The sequence below is a fragment of the Trachurus trachurus genome (assembly GCF_905171665.1).
Source record: "Trachurus trachurus genome assembly, chromosome: 11".
Classification (NCBI taxonomy): domain Eukaryota; kingdom Metazoa; phylum Chordata; class Actinopteri; order Carangiformes; family Carangidae; genus Trachurus; species Trachurus trachurus.
Window position 1 is genome coordinate 11,128,717 of NC_139904.1, and position 19,293 is coordinate 11,148,009.

A 19,293-nucleotide genomic window follows, 5' to 3' on the forward strand; every position below is an offset into this window, starting at 1 on the left:
ATACAAACAGGTACTTGTTAGGTTAATGTGTTGGTCACATGATATAAAAATGAAGATGCTGAGCTACTTCTTGGTGTTACCTGAGCTACGAGCTGTTACACAACACTCAGATATATGATTCATATAGAAAGAGATGGAGCCTATAGACCAGATCATAGTTGTCTGGACTGAGACATGGACAGAGACAATGGTCCAAAAAAGAGACACCTGGATACTAAAAAACAGAGGACAAGGAGGAGATCAGAGGGCTACAGAGATGCAGCATGTTTATAAGCTTCAAGCGCCTCACTTGAACTCACCAGAACTCTAAAAACAGGAATTATGTGAACCCAAAAGATGAGTTTTAGATTTCGATAAAAAGGCCTTGAGATGTTTCTCTGCAGCCCGCTGAGGCCTTCTACATCTACAACAGCACATACGACCATCTAGGCCAGGCATGGGCACATCATTCCTGCTGCTGGTTTTTGTTGCAACTAGAATGCTGGAATAAGAGAGTAACGTCACCCATTGGTCAAGAGGAAAGTTGGTCATGCGCCTCCTTGTGGCGGGATATGGGCATTGTTAAAGTGCCCAAGAACTGGCATTTCTGCCTTATTGGCGAACGACTAAGTGCGGAATTTTCAATAATTTAAGGACATTTCTAGATCACCCATGTAAATAGCATAATCATGGACCCTTTTTTAAAAAACAAAACAATTGTCTACATTAATGTTAGAATCTACATTTTGAATTAAACAAATTATAAGCATAACTTAATATGACACCTAAAAGCAAAAACACGGCCATTTTCATCAATTTACAAGCAAATGGGCAACAGAAATTAATTGTAGTGAATGGGGTTTCTGGGCACTTTTGCAATACCCATATCCCGCCAATAGGGGCACATGAGGCTTACCATGAGACTCAATAAAGGGGCGTTACTTTCTTATTCTAGCACTCTAGTTGCAACCAACCAAGACCACACAGTTTGACCAATCAACTGTCTGAAAAAATGATATCAGTTGATTAAATAAGTCAGGTCTGGTGTGCTGATGCTTGGTTGGAAAGAAAACCTGCAGCCAGACCGGCCCTTTGTGGAACAGGTTGCCCATCCCTGATCGAGGCCTTTTGAAGACACCCGAAGCCGACGGAGGGGAGTACAGGGTGGTGCAGTAATCGTCTAGTTTAGTTCAATTACAGCTGCAGCTGTGTGAACTGCGGTTCTCAACCTAAGGGCCGGGGCCCACAGTTTGGCCTTGGAGATATTCCAAGTGGACGAACAAATCAGTTCCAGAGCAGCTCAATGATATCGCTGTTATCAGCCAATGACGGCCCGACCACAGCATGTCGGCCTACTTCTTCTCTATCCACAAACGATTTCTCCAGCTGAGTTTCTCCTGCTGTGAACACACTCAGCCTGTAAAAGAAAAGGTCAGAGTCGAGCTCTATAAACCCTGCACAGACACACGGACTGATATCAGCTTCTTCTCATCTGATGGATGATTGGTTCACACAAACAAGAGTTCAACTTTGACAGTCACACACTTCTCCGGTGATCCTGCTCCTTCTTCCTTATCATGTTCATGTCTGTGTGTGATCTGTGTGAATAGCTGCAGACACACAATCTTATTCTAATCCTCTAGACAATGTCAGCCAAAAGATGTTTATTAATAACCTGACTGGGGGCCTACAGAGGGGTGGGTGGGGCTGCGGTGGTATAACTGACATGGTCAACCCGCCGGCTCAGTACACCATCCATCCCAGGAGAAATCCAATTATAGGCACTGGAAGCCAGGTGATGGAATAGGGTTACAGGACAGACATTCCTGCCCAGTGTCAGTTTGTATTGTGTGCTATCTCCCAACCTCTCACCCGCCATCACCAGGACAGTAGTCGTGTGTAGAAAAATCAGTGCAACCATGAGTCCAACCGTATCCCTTTTGGACAACATCATGCAATGGCTGAAATGGCTGTATCCATTCCAATTGTGAGGAACGTTAAACCTGCAGTATCTTGTAGCGGTAAGTGTTTGACATTATGGAGAACACCCAACAACCCGACAGAGGAACACCCAGTCGCCCAAGATGCTGTCATCCATCTATTTAAAATGTAACCTAAGCAAAAACCTCTTCCTCACGGGTCCTTTAACAAACAAGATCTTCCTCTCCAGTGCCTACTCTAGCTGAGGTGTGGACTAGTGTGTTGACAACTTCGAACTGTTCTGGAGTGAAGACGTCCAGAAGAGGTTTTCTAATGGCGATGTCCAACCCCGACGGCCCAGGGGAAATGTATTGTACTCGATGTGTAGCTGCCTCTCATCCTGACTGTCCCCCTCCATCACCTGACCTCATCTTCTCCTCCTGCATGGTCACGTCCAGTGTTTTTCCAAGAGTGTCTACTGCCACCTCTCTAGGAAACCTTTCGTCTCTATCAACAATCTCTTCTTATAATGATAATTTATTTAAGCGGGCTGCACAGCAAATACCAGACTGTTCTCGTCAATATTTATACACATTGGCAATTAACAGTATCTTAAAGGCCTTAAGGACAGTTTGTCTGTACTTTTGCACGTGATGCTCAAATGATAACAGATGTTTATAACACATGTGAAGAGTTTGACAATTTCACTGAGAATCAACTGATCAGTTTTGATCTGTGAGTCGTTTACAAGTGATGAATTTTACAAAGTCTATAAACCGACTATGGCTATGGTTATGGCCCGAAATAAATATTACACTAAATTATATACTATTATTGCTAATACACTATTAATACGCTGGATGCTGTGCTGCTTTCATTATGGATCTAGAACAGCTGCAATTTTAGTTTAATTCAATGCCATACACAGTATATCAGACAAATACAATAACTGGGATTATTTATTGTTTCTTTTTCATATTGATCATTTGTTGTTCATTCAAAGAAAACTATCCCATAAACTAAAGCACATACATACAAGCACGTTAGGCCACATCTGGAAAGTCAAACATAGCAAGTTTCAAAACAAGTAAATAAAAAAAGTGATGATAATTATAAATTAGTAATTTTTGAACAGCACTTCATAAACAGAATTTCATTTTAACTTATCTCAGTGATTTAATAATGAATCTGTGAGGTGATTAAAAGAATAACTGCTTTTATATACACTGCTGCCCATAAAGTTGGAATAATTTTCTTTTCAGACTCATTCCTCTTTTTATTCCTATTATAAAGGTTAATTGTGGTTTATGTTTAAGAGTGATATGTTTGAAAGAGATTGATCAATAAGGCGGAAAATAAAAACTTTCTCAAACTGTGTCATGTGTGTTGGTGACAACAACAGTAGTGTTACAACCCTACTCTCCAGCAGAGATGGACAGACTGCTGTGGAACAGTGAAAAAGACAAAAATATCCCACGAGCTCAGCAGAGATGAGGCTTCAGCATCACGTCACCGGTCGCTTTGGTTTCATGACTGGCAGTTAGCATCATGCAACCAATCAGAGGACTTGTATCCAGGACAATAAGCACTGTGCTGTACAGTATGAGCTCTGTATTGTCCCTTTATGGATTATTATTGATACTTTTAAACAATCCCTGACACATCAATTGTATTTATACACAAGGATATGTAATAATAACTGCCTGCTAAAGATTGTCAGTACTCATCCAGTCCTGCTGCATCTGTTTTGTGTTTCACATGCATTTTCTTTTAAGAACCTGGCATATTTGATGATGAGGATAAGGTGATATTATTAAATAACATCAGAAAATCTATTAAATCAATTCATGAATCATTTATTAACCAGTGTCTGCATGTTGTGATAGAAGATATTGTCCTCTCCTATTAACAGTAATGGCGCTTTCATGTCTGTCACTGTAAATTAAATGGTGGCGGAGAGACAGGGGGTCACTTAATGGCGGCAGCAGCAGCTGTTGCTGGACTGCAGGGTGGCCATAACAAAAAGCCAAATTAAATATGGAAACCTGTAACAACATGCTTATTTAAAGAGTTGAAGAGTGATGGTATTCAGAGGAACCAAGTACCCAGAAACCTTTCTGAAGTCACAATGACAGCCAGGCACTGATATTAAAGTGTGTGACGAACATCCTCAGATTGAAAGTGACAATAACATCTTCTCTGCATGTCTTCTTCATTCAGCCTCACCTCATTTCATATCAGTTACATTGACCCCATGCAGGGAAATGTGAGAGGTTTTTCTCTCCTCTACACTTCAGAACCGCATCACAGCAGGTGGAATTAAGGAAATCTGAGAAACTATATCTCTAATTGTGGAAACCTGCAGGTCCACTTTTGATCTGCACCGTGGCTGTGAGGGCAGAGGAGGGTGCGGTGGTGTGGGCAGGTTTAGGGGCTTAGGAGTGGGAGTGTCTCCTCATCTGTCATATAAATGGTCTGACTCTATCTCTGTCAGAGTTTGGTGTCTCCACCAGTTTGCCGGGCTCTCTCCTGCACCCGCTCATCTTCTCCTCTCCTGTCCGAAGCGCGTCGAAACCTCAGCCAAAATGGAGGCCATCAAGAAGAAGATGCTTATGTTGAAGTTGGACAAGGAGAATGCACTGGAGCAGGCTGAACGGGCTGAAGGGGACAAGGTTGGAGCGGAGGAGCGAAGCAAGCAGGTGGGAAAAAACCCAGAGACAGGTATTTCATTAACAGCCTCATCCACACGGTGAGAGACAAAAGGGATTCAGGAGATGCAAGGAGGTGGTTTTAGCCTTCTGAGAAGCTCCTGTGATGATTAGAGCACTTTTAAAACAACATGATTATAGTATTTTTTGTTCCAGTTTTCATTCTTTGTGGTGGTATCCAACACCACCTTTTGACTATGGACAATGACAAACACTTCTCCACAGGCCTCAAACTAAGACCAGGACCTGGTCTGTACCTCTGTCTTGAAGAACCGAACCAACTGATTCCAACTAAAGCTGCCAAGTTTGAGACTCAGCAGAGACTTGGAGTTTATTTTCTACTGTATCTTCCCATTGGGCGTCTACCTGCAGCAAATACCATTCAGATCCGCACAGTCAATGGAGAGCAAGACGACTTACTTTAGAAATAATAACTCCACCCCTCTTTCTGAAGCTTTGTTGGGGTCAAGTCTGAGTCAAATCAATATTAAACCATGTATTATTCAATAGGTAACCCTGTAAATGGACCATGACCTGAACTTCTGGATTGGTAACGATAGGTACCGCCTGAGTACCTGTGAACCGAGGACTCAGTTCAGTAGCTAATGACAAGTTCATAATTACCTGTGACACATTAGTGTCTTCATAATTAGTTTGCCAAAAAAATATTAAAGCAGATTGTTTTCTGAATTGGGTATTCTGACAGCAGCAACACACAAACTGTATAATTTAGTTTTTGTTTTTTGGTTCCGAATAGAAATTCATTTTTGGTTTGAAACAAATAATGATATTGAGGATTGCTGAAAAACAAAATTGCTCCAATTCGATTGGCAAATTACATCTTTCATTTTCAAATTACAAGTTAATTACGGATTATCATGAATGCCCAGACAGAAGGCTAACTCTGCCTGGACCAGAAGATCTGAACTTTTTTTTTTAACGCCTCTGGATTTCAGGGGCGTCTCTTGAAATGGCGTCCCTACTACGGTGGTCGATCCGAACCTGGCATGTCCCTGAATAGAGCAGCGTACCTTCGTCATCGCTATGGCTACTCTACCTATTGCAATGGCTTGGTTAGGTTTCGGAAAAGGTTGTGATTAGGGCAAAAATAAGTACTCCTTCAAGACAATCTTTGTTGTCATAGTTGCAACAGGGTTAATGTTAGCTTTAGCATGGTTACTTCTGTCAAATGGTTGTGGATAATAGAAACAATCTGAACAGGTCGATTCGTGACCCATTCGTCCACCACAACGTTGACTTTGTCCTTTATTCTACATTACGACACTTCTCCCTACACTCCTGTTGTAATTTCTACATCTGCTTGTTTTTGCCTAGCAACAAAAATTATGGGTAAAAATAACCTGCTGCACAGACTACCAACGGACTTCTAGATCCATGAGGTTAGGGATTGGGAGTCTTCTTGCATCGATTGGTCCACTTGGCTCAAGACAAACTGACTCCTGACCAGACAAGACCTGAAACCTGGTTTGAACCCGCCCGAACTCAAATCCCCTGTCAGGTGTCAGATGAAATGGTCCAAGTGGACCAATGAGGACTTCAGGCTACATGCTAATGCTAAACACTTCCAGTTGCTTCTTATCCAAACTATCAATGTAGTTTCAGACAGGTGTTTTCATACCTCAGTGAAAGTGTTTAATGTCCAGCGTATTTCAGAGGAATTCATCTCCCTGATTTACACTGATTGGTTCTGAGAGTGGTATTGATTAGTGGTAGTGGTTCTGTTTGATGACAATTGACAACGGGTGGCTGTAGACAGAGGAAGCCACCTGATTAAGTAAAAAGTGAAATATCACATTGACATAAGAGTTGAAACACTTAACTCTGACTCAGTCTCCTACATTTTCTCATTTTCTTTTCTCATTTTCTGCATCATCTGAGATGTTTCTACATGTAAGCTTGACTGGAGTGCACCTGCGAACTGAACTGACTGGACACACACCTGTCTGTACCAGGTCTCAGGTCTGATGATCCAGACCAGAGACTAAGATCAGAAACACGAAGAAGAGGGAATTGGCTGCAGAGCTCGGACAAAGGATTGTGTCAAGGCTCAAAACATTAATGCAGCATTGAGGGTTCCTGAGAAGAAGAGTGGTCTCCATGGACAACCAGGACTATTGTACAGGTTCACCTGGACATTGGAGAAAAGAGAGGAGACAAAGAACCGAGTGGTCAATCTGAGCTCCAGAAACCCTTCCAGAGTGACGACCGTAATCTCTGCTGATCTGGTCTCTTTATATCCAGATGTAGATGAAGCCTCTACTTTGAGATACTTTGTAAAGAATCAGCTAAAAGAGACTGAGACTGAGAGGAACCAGGCTCTCTAGTCTGATGAGACCAGGACTGAACTCTTTGGTCTCAGTGTCAGAGTCACATCTGGAGGAAACCATGCTCCATCCATCATCTGATCAACATAATCTCTGATGGTGAAGCATGGTGGAGGCAATATCAGACTGTGGGGGGATGGGGAGACTGGACAGAGTACAGAGATTTTCATAATGAAAACCTGGTCAGAGCTCAGGATCTCAGACTTCCAGCTGGAGAATGACCATGATAGTGCAACATCTGGAGAGACCAAGTCCACTAATGTCTCCATTCAAGAGCCTGAGAAGAATGAGAGAAGATCACTTGTTCTTCAACAAAGTCCTGAGTAAAATGTCTCAATACTTATGTCGGTGCGATATTTCACTCTATCCTTGCAGTTCATTCGTGAAACTTTTATTTTTTCTTTACAAATAGCGATTGAGTCTAGACAACATGAGAACTCAGAGTCTCAAGACTTTGAGACCATTTAAATCCAAGAGGATTTTTCATTAAAAGTCTTAAAGTGAAAGTTAGACCATCAGAATCAGTTCAACAGGTATCTGCATGTGTACAGACAGACATCTTGGTGGTTATGGTTGATGAAGGTGTTGACCACAAAGGCCAAACCAAAATAAGACAGTCTGGTTGGGGGATGATTTTCAGTTTGTGTCACCAGCTGTGCCCATCCTTACAGCTTTGTGACAATTTGACGTTTTTCACAAAACTGTAACAAACCTTTAACACTTGCTGTTGAACTGAGCATAAAAACAAGACTTAGTTCAACAGTGTAAGACCTCAGACTCTCCGTCGGTGTCGCCTGCTGCCAAATCATGTTCGTTAACGGCATGCATTTGGTATGTAAGCAGGTTCTCTGATTTCGATTGTGTTAATTTTGTGTTTGACCTCTCACACCCACCAGCATGAAGACGAAATTCTGCAAATGCAGAAGAAGCTGAAGGGGACAGAGGACGAGCTCGACAAATACTCCGAGGCCCTGAAGGACGCTCAGGAGAAGCTGGAGGTGGCCGATAAAAAGGCTGCTGACGTGAGTAATACGGTCGTCCCACACAGAAATCAAACACTAGACATGCATTCAATATGATTTATAAGAGCTGCTGCTGCTGCTGCTGCTGCTGCATAGGGGGCCCTCTGAACTGTACTGGTGGGACAGTGTGAGTCCTGGATCGGGCTCTGATAAAAGCTGTGATAATGCCACTGTAAACCAACCCTGGCTGATTCACTGCTTCTCCCTTACATTCCATTCTCATCATGCCCGGCGTGGACTCCTCAGCTGTCGGGGGGATTCAGATCCCTATTTTGGCCATGATGTCAGCCACTCAACCTTGACTGTGAGCTTAACAATGGTCCAAGTCCATTTTAGGTCCATCATCCATTCCTCCTGGGTCAACCTCCCTCTTTCTTTAGGAGAGAGACACCAATTGGATTTTACCATCCCGGTCGGTGTAGTTTATGGCCGTCTCAACATTTTCAATTTAGTCCACGACTTTAAAGCTGCTCCTGCACACAAGCAATCAAGAAATATAGTATACAATATATGTGTTTTTATGTATTATATTATATATTCCATATGTCCATATCACCAACCAGGCTGGGAGAGGCACACTGTTCCCTCTTCCTCTGTCTCATTTAATTCTTGCTCAACTTGAGTCACAGCTGAAGAATTTATTTCAGCACCTACATATAGAAAGAACAGCTGTCGACACACGCCATTGTTTTCCCTCTAGAGAACGCCTGGAACAAAATACTCATGGAGCGCAAATGCTGCCAGGGTTTGTGTCCGGCCGCGGCGACAGCCTCAAACACTGTTTATCAACTTACATCCACACAATCCTGCATCACAGTTAAAGGCTGAGGCCGACACAGAAGATGTAGCAGCATGACAGTGTGATGTGCTGCTCCTCGGAGGGTCATCTACAGCCACGGCTAATTTGTTTAGAGAGAACACATCGCCTTTGACACTGCTCTCAGAATAAGTATGTAATTGATGTTAGTGTTACTGGCAGAAGATCTGAAGGGAATCTGGCAGCAGAGCAGCAAGCAGCACACAGGCACAAGGACTACGGATAGTGCCATAATAAGGCTGGAGCTAGTCTTTTCTGGTTGCAATATCATCCACTTCGTAGGTAGACAATCTCCACAAATAACTGTACAATTAACATATATATAACTGATGCAGAGAGGATCAAAGTTAGCACATTGAACAAGTCAGAACTCGTTAATTTGTGAGCTCCATGTGCAAAGAGAAAATCCAGAACAGCACCATCTGCTGGCTGAATGAAAATACTGAATTTAATTCAGTTCAGCCATTGGTTATACCATGTATCTGAGGAGCCAATTCCAGCTGAAACTGGTTTAATTTACAGTCACAAATAAACTTAAAGGGATAGTTCACCCAAAATTCAAATTTCACTCATTATCTTCTCACCCTCATGTCGACTAAGGGCTGGGAGAAGTTTCAGAGTCCTCCGTGCCTTCTCTGAGTTACGGAGGGGGTCCGCGCAGCACTGCATGTCCATATAATGGTTGTGAATGGATACCACTTTTCTTCGTCCAAAAAGACACACCAAAAAACAATCAAATACCTCCATACTGCTTGTCTGTAATGTCCCTCTTGTATTGAAGCCCCGACATGAGAAATTGTTCCGCCAGTCAGTGCAAATCATGCAAGATTTGCACTGACACAGGAAGAGCAGTGAACTGAGACACTGGGAGCTTCCGCTACAAACAAGCTTAAAATATAGACTTAGCCTATTTAATTTTTTTCGGAACAATTTGTCATGTCGGGGCTTCAATACAAGAGGGACATTACAGATGAGCACTATGGAGGTATTTGGATGTTTTTTGGTGTCTCTTTTTGGACGAAGAAAAGTGGTATCCATTCACAACCATTATATGGACAAATACTGCTGCGCGGACCCCCCCGTAACTCAGAGAAGGCACGGAGGACTCTGAAAATTCTCACAGCTCTTAGTTGACATGAGGGTGAATAGATAATGAGTGAAATTTGAATTTTGAGCGAACTATCCCTTTAATGTGCAGGTCTTTGGACTATTGGAAAGAGCTAGTCAACTCCATGCAGAAAGGCCTCATGCTCAGGCTGGATGGCTGTTTGCATCAACCAGTTGGCTCACTATAATGAGTATATGACAATATTAGAAAATTAAATTAGGGTGGTTGTGTCGCCCTTTTCCAACCCGCCACATTAGCACTTGCAGATAAAGTCAGGTAGAAATAGTTTGTGGGCTGAACCCCGGTTTGTCTGAGTCAGTTCCTGTTATCTGTGCCCAGGCTGAGGCAGAGGTGGCTTCTCTGAACAGACGTATCCAGCTGGTGGAGGAGGAGCTGGACCGAGCTCAGGAGAGACTGGCAACGGCTCTGCAGAAGCTGGAGGAGGCTGAGAAGGCTGCAGATGAGAGCGAGAGGTGACGTTTCCTGTTTGGTGCATCCTCCCTCTGAATGATAAGACAACAAGAGGGATCAAGAGTTTCACTTTTACCCCCTTCTGACCTCAACAATGCTTCTGCACACCTTGGGCAAGCTGAGCGTGGTCCGAGGATCTATACCTGTTGGATCCTTCATCGTCCAACCTATTCCAAGATTCATTAAGCACCAGTAATAATCATATTGCAGCAAAGAACACTGACATGAGAGCATGAAGTTTCAAGCTCAGTTACCAGAACCTTTCAGAAAATAGTCTTAGATGATTCCAAAAACATGAATATCGTTATTGATTATTTCTTTATGGGCTTATCAAGGACCTGGTTCTTCTACTAGTAATGTCTGGCCTAACTCCAAACAGTGTGCATGAAATAAGTGACGGTCTCTTTGTGCAGAGGGATGAAAGTCATTGAGAACAGGGCCCAGAAGGATGAGGAGAAGATGGAGCTCCAGGAGATCCAGCTGAAGGAGGCTAAACACATTGCAGAAGAGGCCGACCGCAAGTATGAGGAGGTGAGTTCCTTCTGACCAATCTGACACTGTCTCCTATAGGGGACTTGATCGGTCAAACCTGATAATACATATATGTTGTACGATGTGTTTGTCTAGGTGGCTCGTAAGCTTGTGATCGTGGAGGGAGAGCTGGAGCGTACAGAGGAGAGGGCGGAGCTGGCTGAGGCGTGAGTATCTGCATTGGTCATCATGACTATATGAATGAAGTAGGATGAACCTTAATGGTGAAGCCTATTCTTTGCATACATACCTCTGTCACAAGAGCACCTCCTACTGGTTGATGTGCACACTTTCTTAGCAGTTGATAAATTAGTCCATTAACTGCTATGCTGCTTACGCCCAGCTGACATTGGACAAGGTCCAGTGCCTCACAGGGCCAAGTTACATACAAAGACAAGCTACCTCACACACTCACATTCATACCTCACAAGGGCAATTTAGTGTCGCCAGTGAACCTAGAGTGCATGTGTGTGGACTGTAGGAGGAAGAAGTGGAAGCCTGAGAACCTGGAGAAAACCTGGACAATATAAGTGCTGTGTCTCAATTCAGATACTTAAAGGGATAGTTCCACATTTTGGCAAATTGGCCCATTTAATTGCCATATAGATTTTGTACTAATGGGATTTCTTGGTTTCCCTCATCAAACTCATCAAATACACAATCCAACAACTCCAAAACGCTCTGTTGGACAAGTTGTGACCTGCACATTCACCACGCTATGAGATAATAACAGAATGTTATGAGACGGAGTTGTTTTAGAGGTAACTGAGGAGAGGAGACTACTTGCTGAAAAACTGTTTCTGATGGGAACACACATCAGCGGTTTTGTATGAATTTGCCTCAAAAACAACTCTGTCTCATAACGTTCTGTTATTATCTCATAGTGTGGTGAATGTGCAAGTCACAACTTGTCCACCAGAGTGTTTTGGAGTTGTTGGATTGTGTATTTGATGAGTTTGATGAGGGAAACCAAGAAATCCCATCAGCCTCCGTAGTGTAGCTCTGAGCAGCTTGCGGCTCTGCTCCGCCGTTCTAAAACTAGCTTGCACCGACAATTGAAGGTAATGAACCTACTCCTAAATTTATGGAAATGGGCCAATTTGCCAAAGACAGTAAGGAAAAACAAAACAAACAAAAAAACTAGTGAGTTTACAGTGTTACTGTGTGGGTAGCATGATATCTACAAAGTCTAAAACATGTAGGTATGGACTACTACATGATGCTATCCATGTTTGACATCACACCCTGAAAACAGACCTTTGTCACCTCACTGATCCTCTGTGTCCGGCAGTGATTGCGATATTCACACGTGACGTGAGCCTCCAGATTGTCCCCACACTTTCAGCCAATCAAAAGCTGGTATGCCCAAATCGGGCGCCTTGGAAACCTGCCTCTGGAGGGGAGGGGGGGCACAAAAGAGCTATCTTGACTTCACTCCAGTCAAACAATATGCAAAAACCCTACACCCTTACATACACTGTACCTGTAACATGTGGTGTTATTACTGACTGTATTAGGAGATATCAATTTGTTTTTATCATGATTAGTAGGCTACTTGGTCTTTACGCTACTCACAGTTTCTCTGTTCTCTCTTTCTTTTTGTGACATTATAATTAAACCAGTAAATGCGCTGAGCTGGAGGAGGAGCTGAAGAACGTCACCAATAACCTGAAGTCTCTGGAGGCCCAGGCTGAGAAGGTAAAGAAATAGGGCCATCCTGGTGGCAGAGAAATTAACACAGTGACAGAGAGATCATTGTGGAGATACAGATGGCAACAGCTTCAGACATTAAACAGACTATTCTAGTCCTGAATGCGTCACCTCCACAGTCGAGGGTCCGGTGGCTCCCTCTGCAATGTAGCGTTATGACGGTGGAAGGTCTGCACTTGATTGATGTAGTAGCTTGTGTAAATATATTTTTATACGGAACAGGTGCTGCCCCTCAGCTGTGTATGGACACCTGCAGTGAACAGTAACTCAATGTACTGTACATATACGTGTTTGGACTCTATTGTGGTGCACCTGAACAATCAGAGCTGGTCTAGGTGTATATTTAAAGATTTTAAGTGTTTAACCTTGGTAACGTCCATATAATCAATCAGCACCATGACCACCTGCATGTGTTTCCACCTTGAACCTCACACGTCACAAACCTGGTGTTGATCGTAATCTAGTTATTTGTCAGAATCACATAAGGAGAAGCTGCGGAAACGTTGATGTGTTTACATCTTTGGATGTTGTGTCTCGCCACAGTACTCTCAAAAGGAGGACAAGTATGAGGAGGAGATCAAGATCCTCACTGACAAGCTGAAAGAGGTGAGAGAGTGGGAACTTTAAAACCCAGAAAGGCTCAATTTGAGTCACAGTTTCCAATTTTGAATCCATTGAACTTGCAGAAAGATTAACAGAGTTTTTCATATCATCTCAGGCTGAGACCAGAGCTGAGTTTGCTGAGAGGTCTGTAGCCAAGCTGGAGAAGACTATTGATGATCTGGAAGGTATGACTCTGACTTTTTCTAGCAGTGCACCTGTATCTCCTGACTGACACACTACAATACAACAACGAAGTTTGGACAGTTGTAAAAAAAAAAAAGGTTTAATACTGTACACTGTATATTACATGTTTTGTATGACATATATTTTGTCCTTTGTTCTCTCTTCGGTTTTTGCTTGGACGAACAGATGAGCTTTATGCACAGAAACTGAAGTACAAAGCCATCAGTGAGGAACTGGACCACGCCCTCAATGACATGACCTCCATGTAAGTACTGATGAGTCAATGCTAATAGATAGATAGATAGATAGATAGATAGATAGATAGATAGATAGATAGATAGATAGATAGATAGATAGATAGATAGATAGATAGATAGATAGATAGATAGATAGATAGATAGATAGATAGATAGATAGATAGATCCCAAGCTGGGAAATTACAGTGCAGCAGCAGCATTACACAGACACACAGTGACGATAACAACATATAGTATAAGAATATAAAGAATAAGATTATAAAAAACAAACTATACATAATAAAATAGCAAAATAGCAATAGCAAATAAAATAGAATGTAATGTACAAAAGTATAAACAACAGAATTGGCAGTGTTGATTTTAGTGCAAAGTAAAAAATGTGCGATGTGTAACTGTGTAGAAAATAAAGTGTGCAGTGACTGTAAGTTATGATAATTAAAGAACACCATGATTTAAATTGTGTATTGTACGTGGGGAAGGCTCCTTGTCAGTTCAGATTACAACATGATGACAGCTAATTTACTTGAGCCTGTTTTTCTGGATTATAGTGGTTTACTTAAAGGTTTATTAGTGTTTCATGTTTTTTTCATGCACTAATTAAAACCAGCACTTATTAATAGACCTGTACAAGCTGCAACTACCTTTGTGAAGTGAGTAGGACGCTGAAGGCTGAGAAGTTCAGCTTTGACGATCTCTGTTCTTGTCTCCTGTCTCTTCTGTCTGCAGCTAAACGGCCTGAGGCTCCACCGTCCGGTCCGGTTGTGGTTTCAAGACTCAGCCTTTAATGCTTCACCCTCCCCGCCCCGCTCCGCCACTTGTCTGAGCCTGTTGTACTCTGTTTTTAGATCTTTCTCAGTGTCTCCGTTGAATCTGGATCGTCACTGTTCTTTGTATGTTTTTCTGTCGATGGATGTTTTTATGTCTGATTCCAGTCTCCTTCTGTATCAGTCCTGTACCTGTGTTGAAAAAAACAACAGAGGGAAGAAACGCTTTGGTTAATGCATCTGTGTCTGTGGCTTTTTTTCTTGTCCACAGTTCAGTGTTAAGTTCAGACAGGAACTTGGAACAGGAGGTTTTTGTATTTATTGAGACCCAGGAAAATGTGCATTAGCTTTTGAAATATACTTGTGCAATTTTATGATTTTCTCAATGAAGATATTCATATGCATCCACGTGTGTTCGGTGCAGGTGTGTTGGGAAGTGTCACTTCAAGTCTTGAAGAGAAGAAGATGGCCATATGCTCTGGAATATCGATAGAGTTTACAACTTGTTCAATTTCAGTGATGACAGATGACAGCTACAGCGATTGGTCGACTCAGACAGCTCAGATATTGATTCATTGTTCACAAACTCCTCAGGGTCTGGAGGCAGCAAGCCCAGTCTCAATAAAACTACTCAGTGTAAAATAAATCACACAGGCCATGGTCTAACTATAATCAGGATCAAACATTTGTACGATACATTACAGACACTAAGATAAATGACTACACGTGATAATCACTCAGAAAGACCATCCATACATTTATATATTAATATTTACACAAATTTCTTTAACACTTACTTGGGGGATACAAACCTGGCACTAGCTCTAGATATGTATAACCTAACATCAATGACATCAAACAGGAAACATAGGGACTTGAGTCAGGACAGGAATGGTGTTTACAATCATTATAGCACAGGACAGAAATAAAGTGAAATTGTTATGTTTTATGATCAATATCACAAATAACAACAACAACAATAATGTTCTGGTTATTTACAGATAGATAGATAGATAGATAGATAGATAGATAGATAGATAGATAGATAGATAGATAGATAGATAGATAGATAGATAGATAGATAGAAAGAAAGAAAGAAAGAAAGAAAGAAAGAAAGAAAGAAAGAGAGAAAGAAAGAAAGAAAGAAAGAAAGAAAGAAAGAAAGAAAGAAAGGGTAACCCTTTAATTTTCAGGCTGTTAATTACGCGATAATGTCAAGAAATAACAATTAATTGCGTGGTAAAGTAATAGCCTAGAAATAATGGTCAATTTCATAGTAATGTCATGTTTTTCCACCAAGTCCTTATTGCTTTGACCATTATTTCTGGGCTGTTTCTACACAATCTTTTCTTGGCTTTATCTCTTGACATTGTGTTATTTCTACGCTATTTCTAGACATTATGACACAATTAATTGTTACTGTAATTCTTGGCTATTGACATTATCACGTAATTTACGACCTGTAAATTACTGTAAAGGGTTACCAAAAGAAAGAAGAGGGAAAGAAAGAAAGAAAGAAAGAAAGAAAGAAAGAAAGAAAGAAAGAAAGAAAGAAAGAAAGAAAGAAAGAAAGAAAGAAAGAAAGAAAGAAAGACAGACAGACAGACAGACAGACAGACAGACAGAAAGAAAGAAATAAAGACAGACAGAAAGAAAGACAGACAAACAGAACGAAAGAAAGAAAGACAGACAGGCAGAAAGAAAGAAAGAAAGAAAGAAAGAAAGAAAGAAAGAAGACAGGCAGGCAGAAAGATAATGTACGCGGCTCTCAGCTGGATCGTATTTCGTCGGAACCACGTAATGACACCAAAGTTATCTGGGTGAGTAAATGATGTTAAATGCTTTTGATATTATGCTAGAAATAAGGTCCAGATTGTTAGCTCATCATCAACACCATTTGATTCTGTGTCCACATAAGGAAGAGGAAAAGATTTGATTGATTCTTTGGTTAAAACAGTTTTATTGATGATGTGAAGCTTCAGTTTGTTCACACATTGATCAGTAAAGTATTTTCAATGACTGTTAGTAATTGTACAGCAATTGATTATCATCATGGTAGCCTATATGCAGATTGAAGCTCATAGACCGTATTAGTGAATGGATCTGTGATCTTACAAACATTGATTGACTGTTTGATTGACAGGTGATCTCTGTGCAGTGCAGAGACACAACAGCAATGAGCTTTTATAGCAACAAACATGGAGACTAAAGAAAGTGACGAACTAAAATACAGATTTTAACCAACTGGACCTTCAATGATCTTTGTCTATTTGAGTTTACACAACTCTGCTGTGTCTCCATTACACCAGTAAAGACAAAATCCAGCATGTAGAGGCTGAGTGAACGTGGTCTGGACTCTGTGGAGGAGAGTCATGGTTTCAGAGACGCCGTAGAAGGACAGAATACCTGCACTGTGATCCAGGTACACTCCTACTCTGGAGGACCGAGGACCTGAGACTGGAGTCTGGATGTTGTTGAACCAAACTGAGAAACTGTTGTTATGACAACGTAACGCCCAAGATTTGTCATTGAATCCAAATCCACATTCATGCAAAAACCCTCCTCTGCTGATATTCTTGTATGCGACTGCTACATAAACTCCTCCTCCTCTCCACTCCACCTCCCAGTAACAACGTCCAGTCAGACTCTCTCTGCTCAGGACCTGATAGTCAGTGAATCTGTCTGGGTGACGAGAATAAGACTGTGGTTGAACTCGTGATATCTTTCTGTTTCCTTCAGATAATAATAGTTCTGTGTTTGCTGTGTTTGGATCCAGTGTGATTTCCTGTGAATATCTTAAAGGAGCATTATCGCAAATCCAAATTCTTAATTCGGCCACTAGATGGAGCCAGGCGGAGCTTATCAGATATAAACAAGCGGGCAGCTGTCAGAGAGAGAGAGCAGCCTCGTTTAGTCCTCCTTCCTCCCCCCTCCCCCCTCCCCCCTCCTCCCTCACCAGGCTGAATGAACGTGCAATCGCGGGAAAGGAAAAAGAAAACTCGCTAGTGGAAGCGGCAGCTCTACTCGCGCACAACCACAACAACGGCAACAACAGCAACTGCAACTTCCTCCTACAAATGTATGATAGTTGGTGTGACGTGCAGACCGCAGTGGGACGATTCAGTGACTGTAAGCAGCCTAACACTGCTACATTACAATTTACTGTTGCATTTTTCCGGTTCGGAGGTCGGATTTGCGAGTTCCGAGTGCAATTGAACGCAGCAAGCGCTGGGCCGGCTTGGATCATAACAAAGACAAATGCTGCATTTGCCCCACGGACACTATACTGTTGGCGATTTTTTTTGTAAATTTAGTTATGGCTCCCCCCGACCCATCTTTTGCATATTTCAGTTTGTTTTATGCTATTACTGCTGTATTTGCGATAATGCTCCTTTAAGAAGTCAGCTCTGGTCCTGGGCTCTGGTGGTGGTGACAGTGAAACATCCACTTGAGTCTCTGTCAGTGAGGTGTTTGTCCTCGTGTCTCTCAGAAGGTCCTGTAGTTTATCTCTGAGCTCTGACACAGCTGCTGTCACATCCTCAAAGTGTCTGAGAGGACGGATATTGATGCTGGACGAGTGTGTAGACGGACTGAGTGCTGACAGTGAGGGGTAGTTGTGTAGAAACTGGGTGTGATCCTCTGTGTGTGACAGCAGCTTCAGCTTAGCGTCTTTCCTCTTCAGCTCAGTGATCTCCTGCTCCAGCTTCTTCTCAAGCTCTTTGACTCCACTCACTTGAGTTTCCTGCTGGGATCTGATCTGCTGCTTCAGCTCAGAGCTTCTTTTCTCCACGAGACGGATCAGCTGAGTGAAGATCTTCTTACTGTCCCCCACTGCTTTATCAGCAGAGCCATTGATGGCCTCCACCTCCTTTTGAAGCACCTTCACATCTTTCTCTCTGTCCTGGATTCTCTGCTGGATGTTTTGTCGACTCAGCTGCAGCTCTTTCTGCCTCTCAGTCCTTTCTGCTGCAGCTGAGACTGTGTCGTGGCCTTTATGTTCATCCACAGAGCAGAGATAACAGATACACTGATGATCAGTGCGGCAGAACATCTTCATCACCTCATCATGACGAGAGCAGATGTTCTCCTGCAGCTTCTTGGTTGGCTCCACCAGCTTGTGTTTCTTGAACTGAGCTACATCATAATGAGGCTGCAGGTGTTTCTCACAATAAGAGACCAGACATTGCAGACAGGACTTGACAGCTTTGAGTTTCCTCCCAGTGCAAACATCACAGGCCACATCTTCAGGTCCAGCATAGCAGTGATCAGCAGCAGCAGCTTGGAGTCCAGTCTTCTTCAGCTCCTCCACTAAAGCTGCTAACATGGTGTTTTTCACCAGGACCGGCCTCAGTGTGAATGTCTGCCTACACTGAGGGCAGCTGTAGATTTTCCTCCCATCCTCTCCATCCCAGTGGGTTTTAATACAGTTGAAGCAGTAGCTGTGTCCACAGTGAATAGTCACTGGATCCTTCAGTAGATCCAGACAGATGGAACAAGAGAAGGTCTCCTGGTCCAGATGAACTCCTTTCTGCGCCATTTCACCTCTCAGAGAAGACGACCGTCTGAGTTTCACATCCTCTTTACAGGAACTAGTTTGAGCTCTGATCTAAACAACATGTGTTTCTGCAGTGAACGGGGCCTGTCAGCTCCTCCTCTTCACCACATGTTGGGTCCACCCATCTTCAAACTGTAGATCTAGAGGGGATGGAACAAAGAAACACAGCGTGGAGTTCACTGTGTTTCAGAGCAGGGCGTTGGGAGTTGTCTTAATCTGCAACAGGAGAATATCTGTTGCTGTAGTCGTGTAAAAAGTCCAGTATTTCCATCTATAATGTGAAGAAAGAAAGCATAAAGGTGGAGAAAAAGAAACCTACT

The 19,293-nt window shown here is 42.4% G+C and overlaps 2 protein-coding genes across 2 annotated transcripts; one reads left to right on the forward strand and one right to left on the reverse strand.

The window, feature by feature from the left end:
• The first annotated feature begins 4,407 nt into the window (after nt 1–4,407).
• tpm3 (tropomyosin 3) lies at nt 4,408–15,025 on the forward strand. Its single transcript, XM_083982065.1, has 10 exons — nt 4,408–4,598; nt 7,849–7,974; nt 10,239–10,372; nt 10,784–10,901; nt 10,998–11,068; nt 12,524–12,599; nt 13,155–13,217; nt 13,330–13,399; nt 13,584–13,662; nt 14,381–15,025. The coding sequence occupies exons 1-10, from the start codon at nt 4,485–4,487 to the stop codon at nt 14,382–14,384; spliced, it is 855 nt and encodes a 284-aa protein (XP_083838191.1). The 5' UTR covers nt 4,408–4,484; the 3' UTR covers nt 14,385–15,025.
• A 1,659-nt stretch (nt 15,026–16,684) lies between these two features.
• Nucleotides 16,685–18,955, reverse strand: LOC310993371 (tripartite motif-containing protein 16-like; the record flags this gene model as incomplete). Its single annotated transcript, XM_083981700.1, has 2 exons — nt 16,685–17,205; nt 17,788–18,955. The coding sequence occupies 2 exons, from the start codon at nt 18,953–18,955 to the stop codon at nt 16,685–16,687; spliced, it is 1,689 nt and encodes a 562-aa protein (XP_083837826.1).
• Between the last annotated feature and the right edge of the window lie 338 nt (nt 18,956–19,293).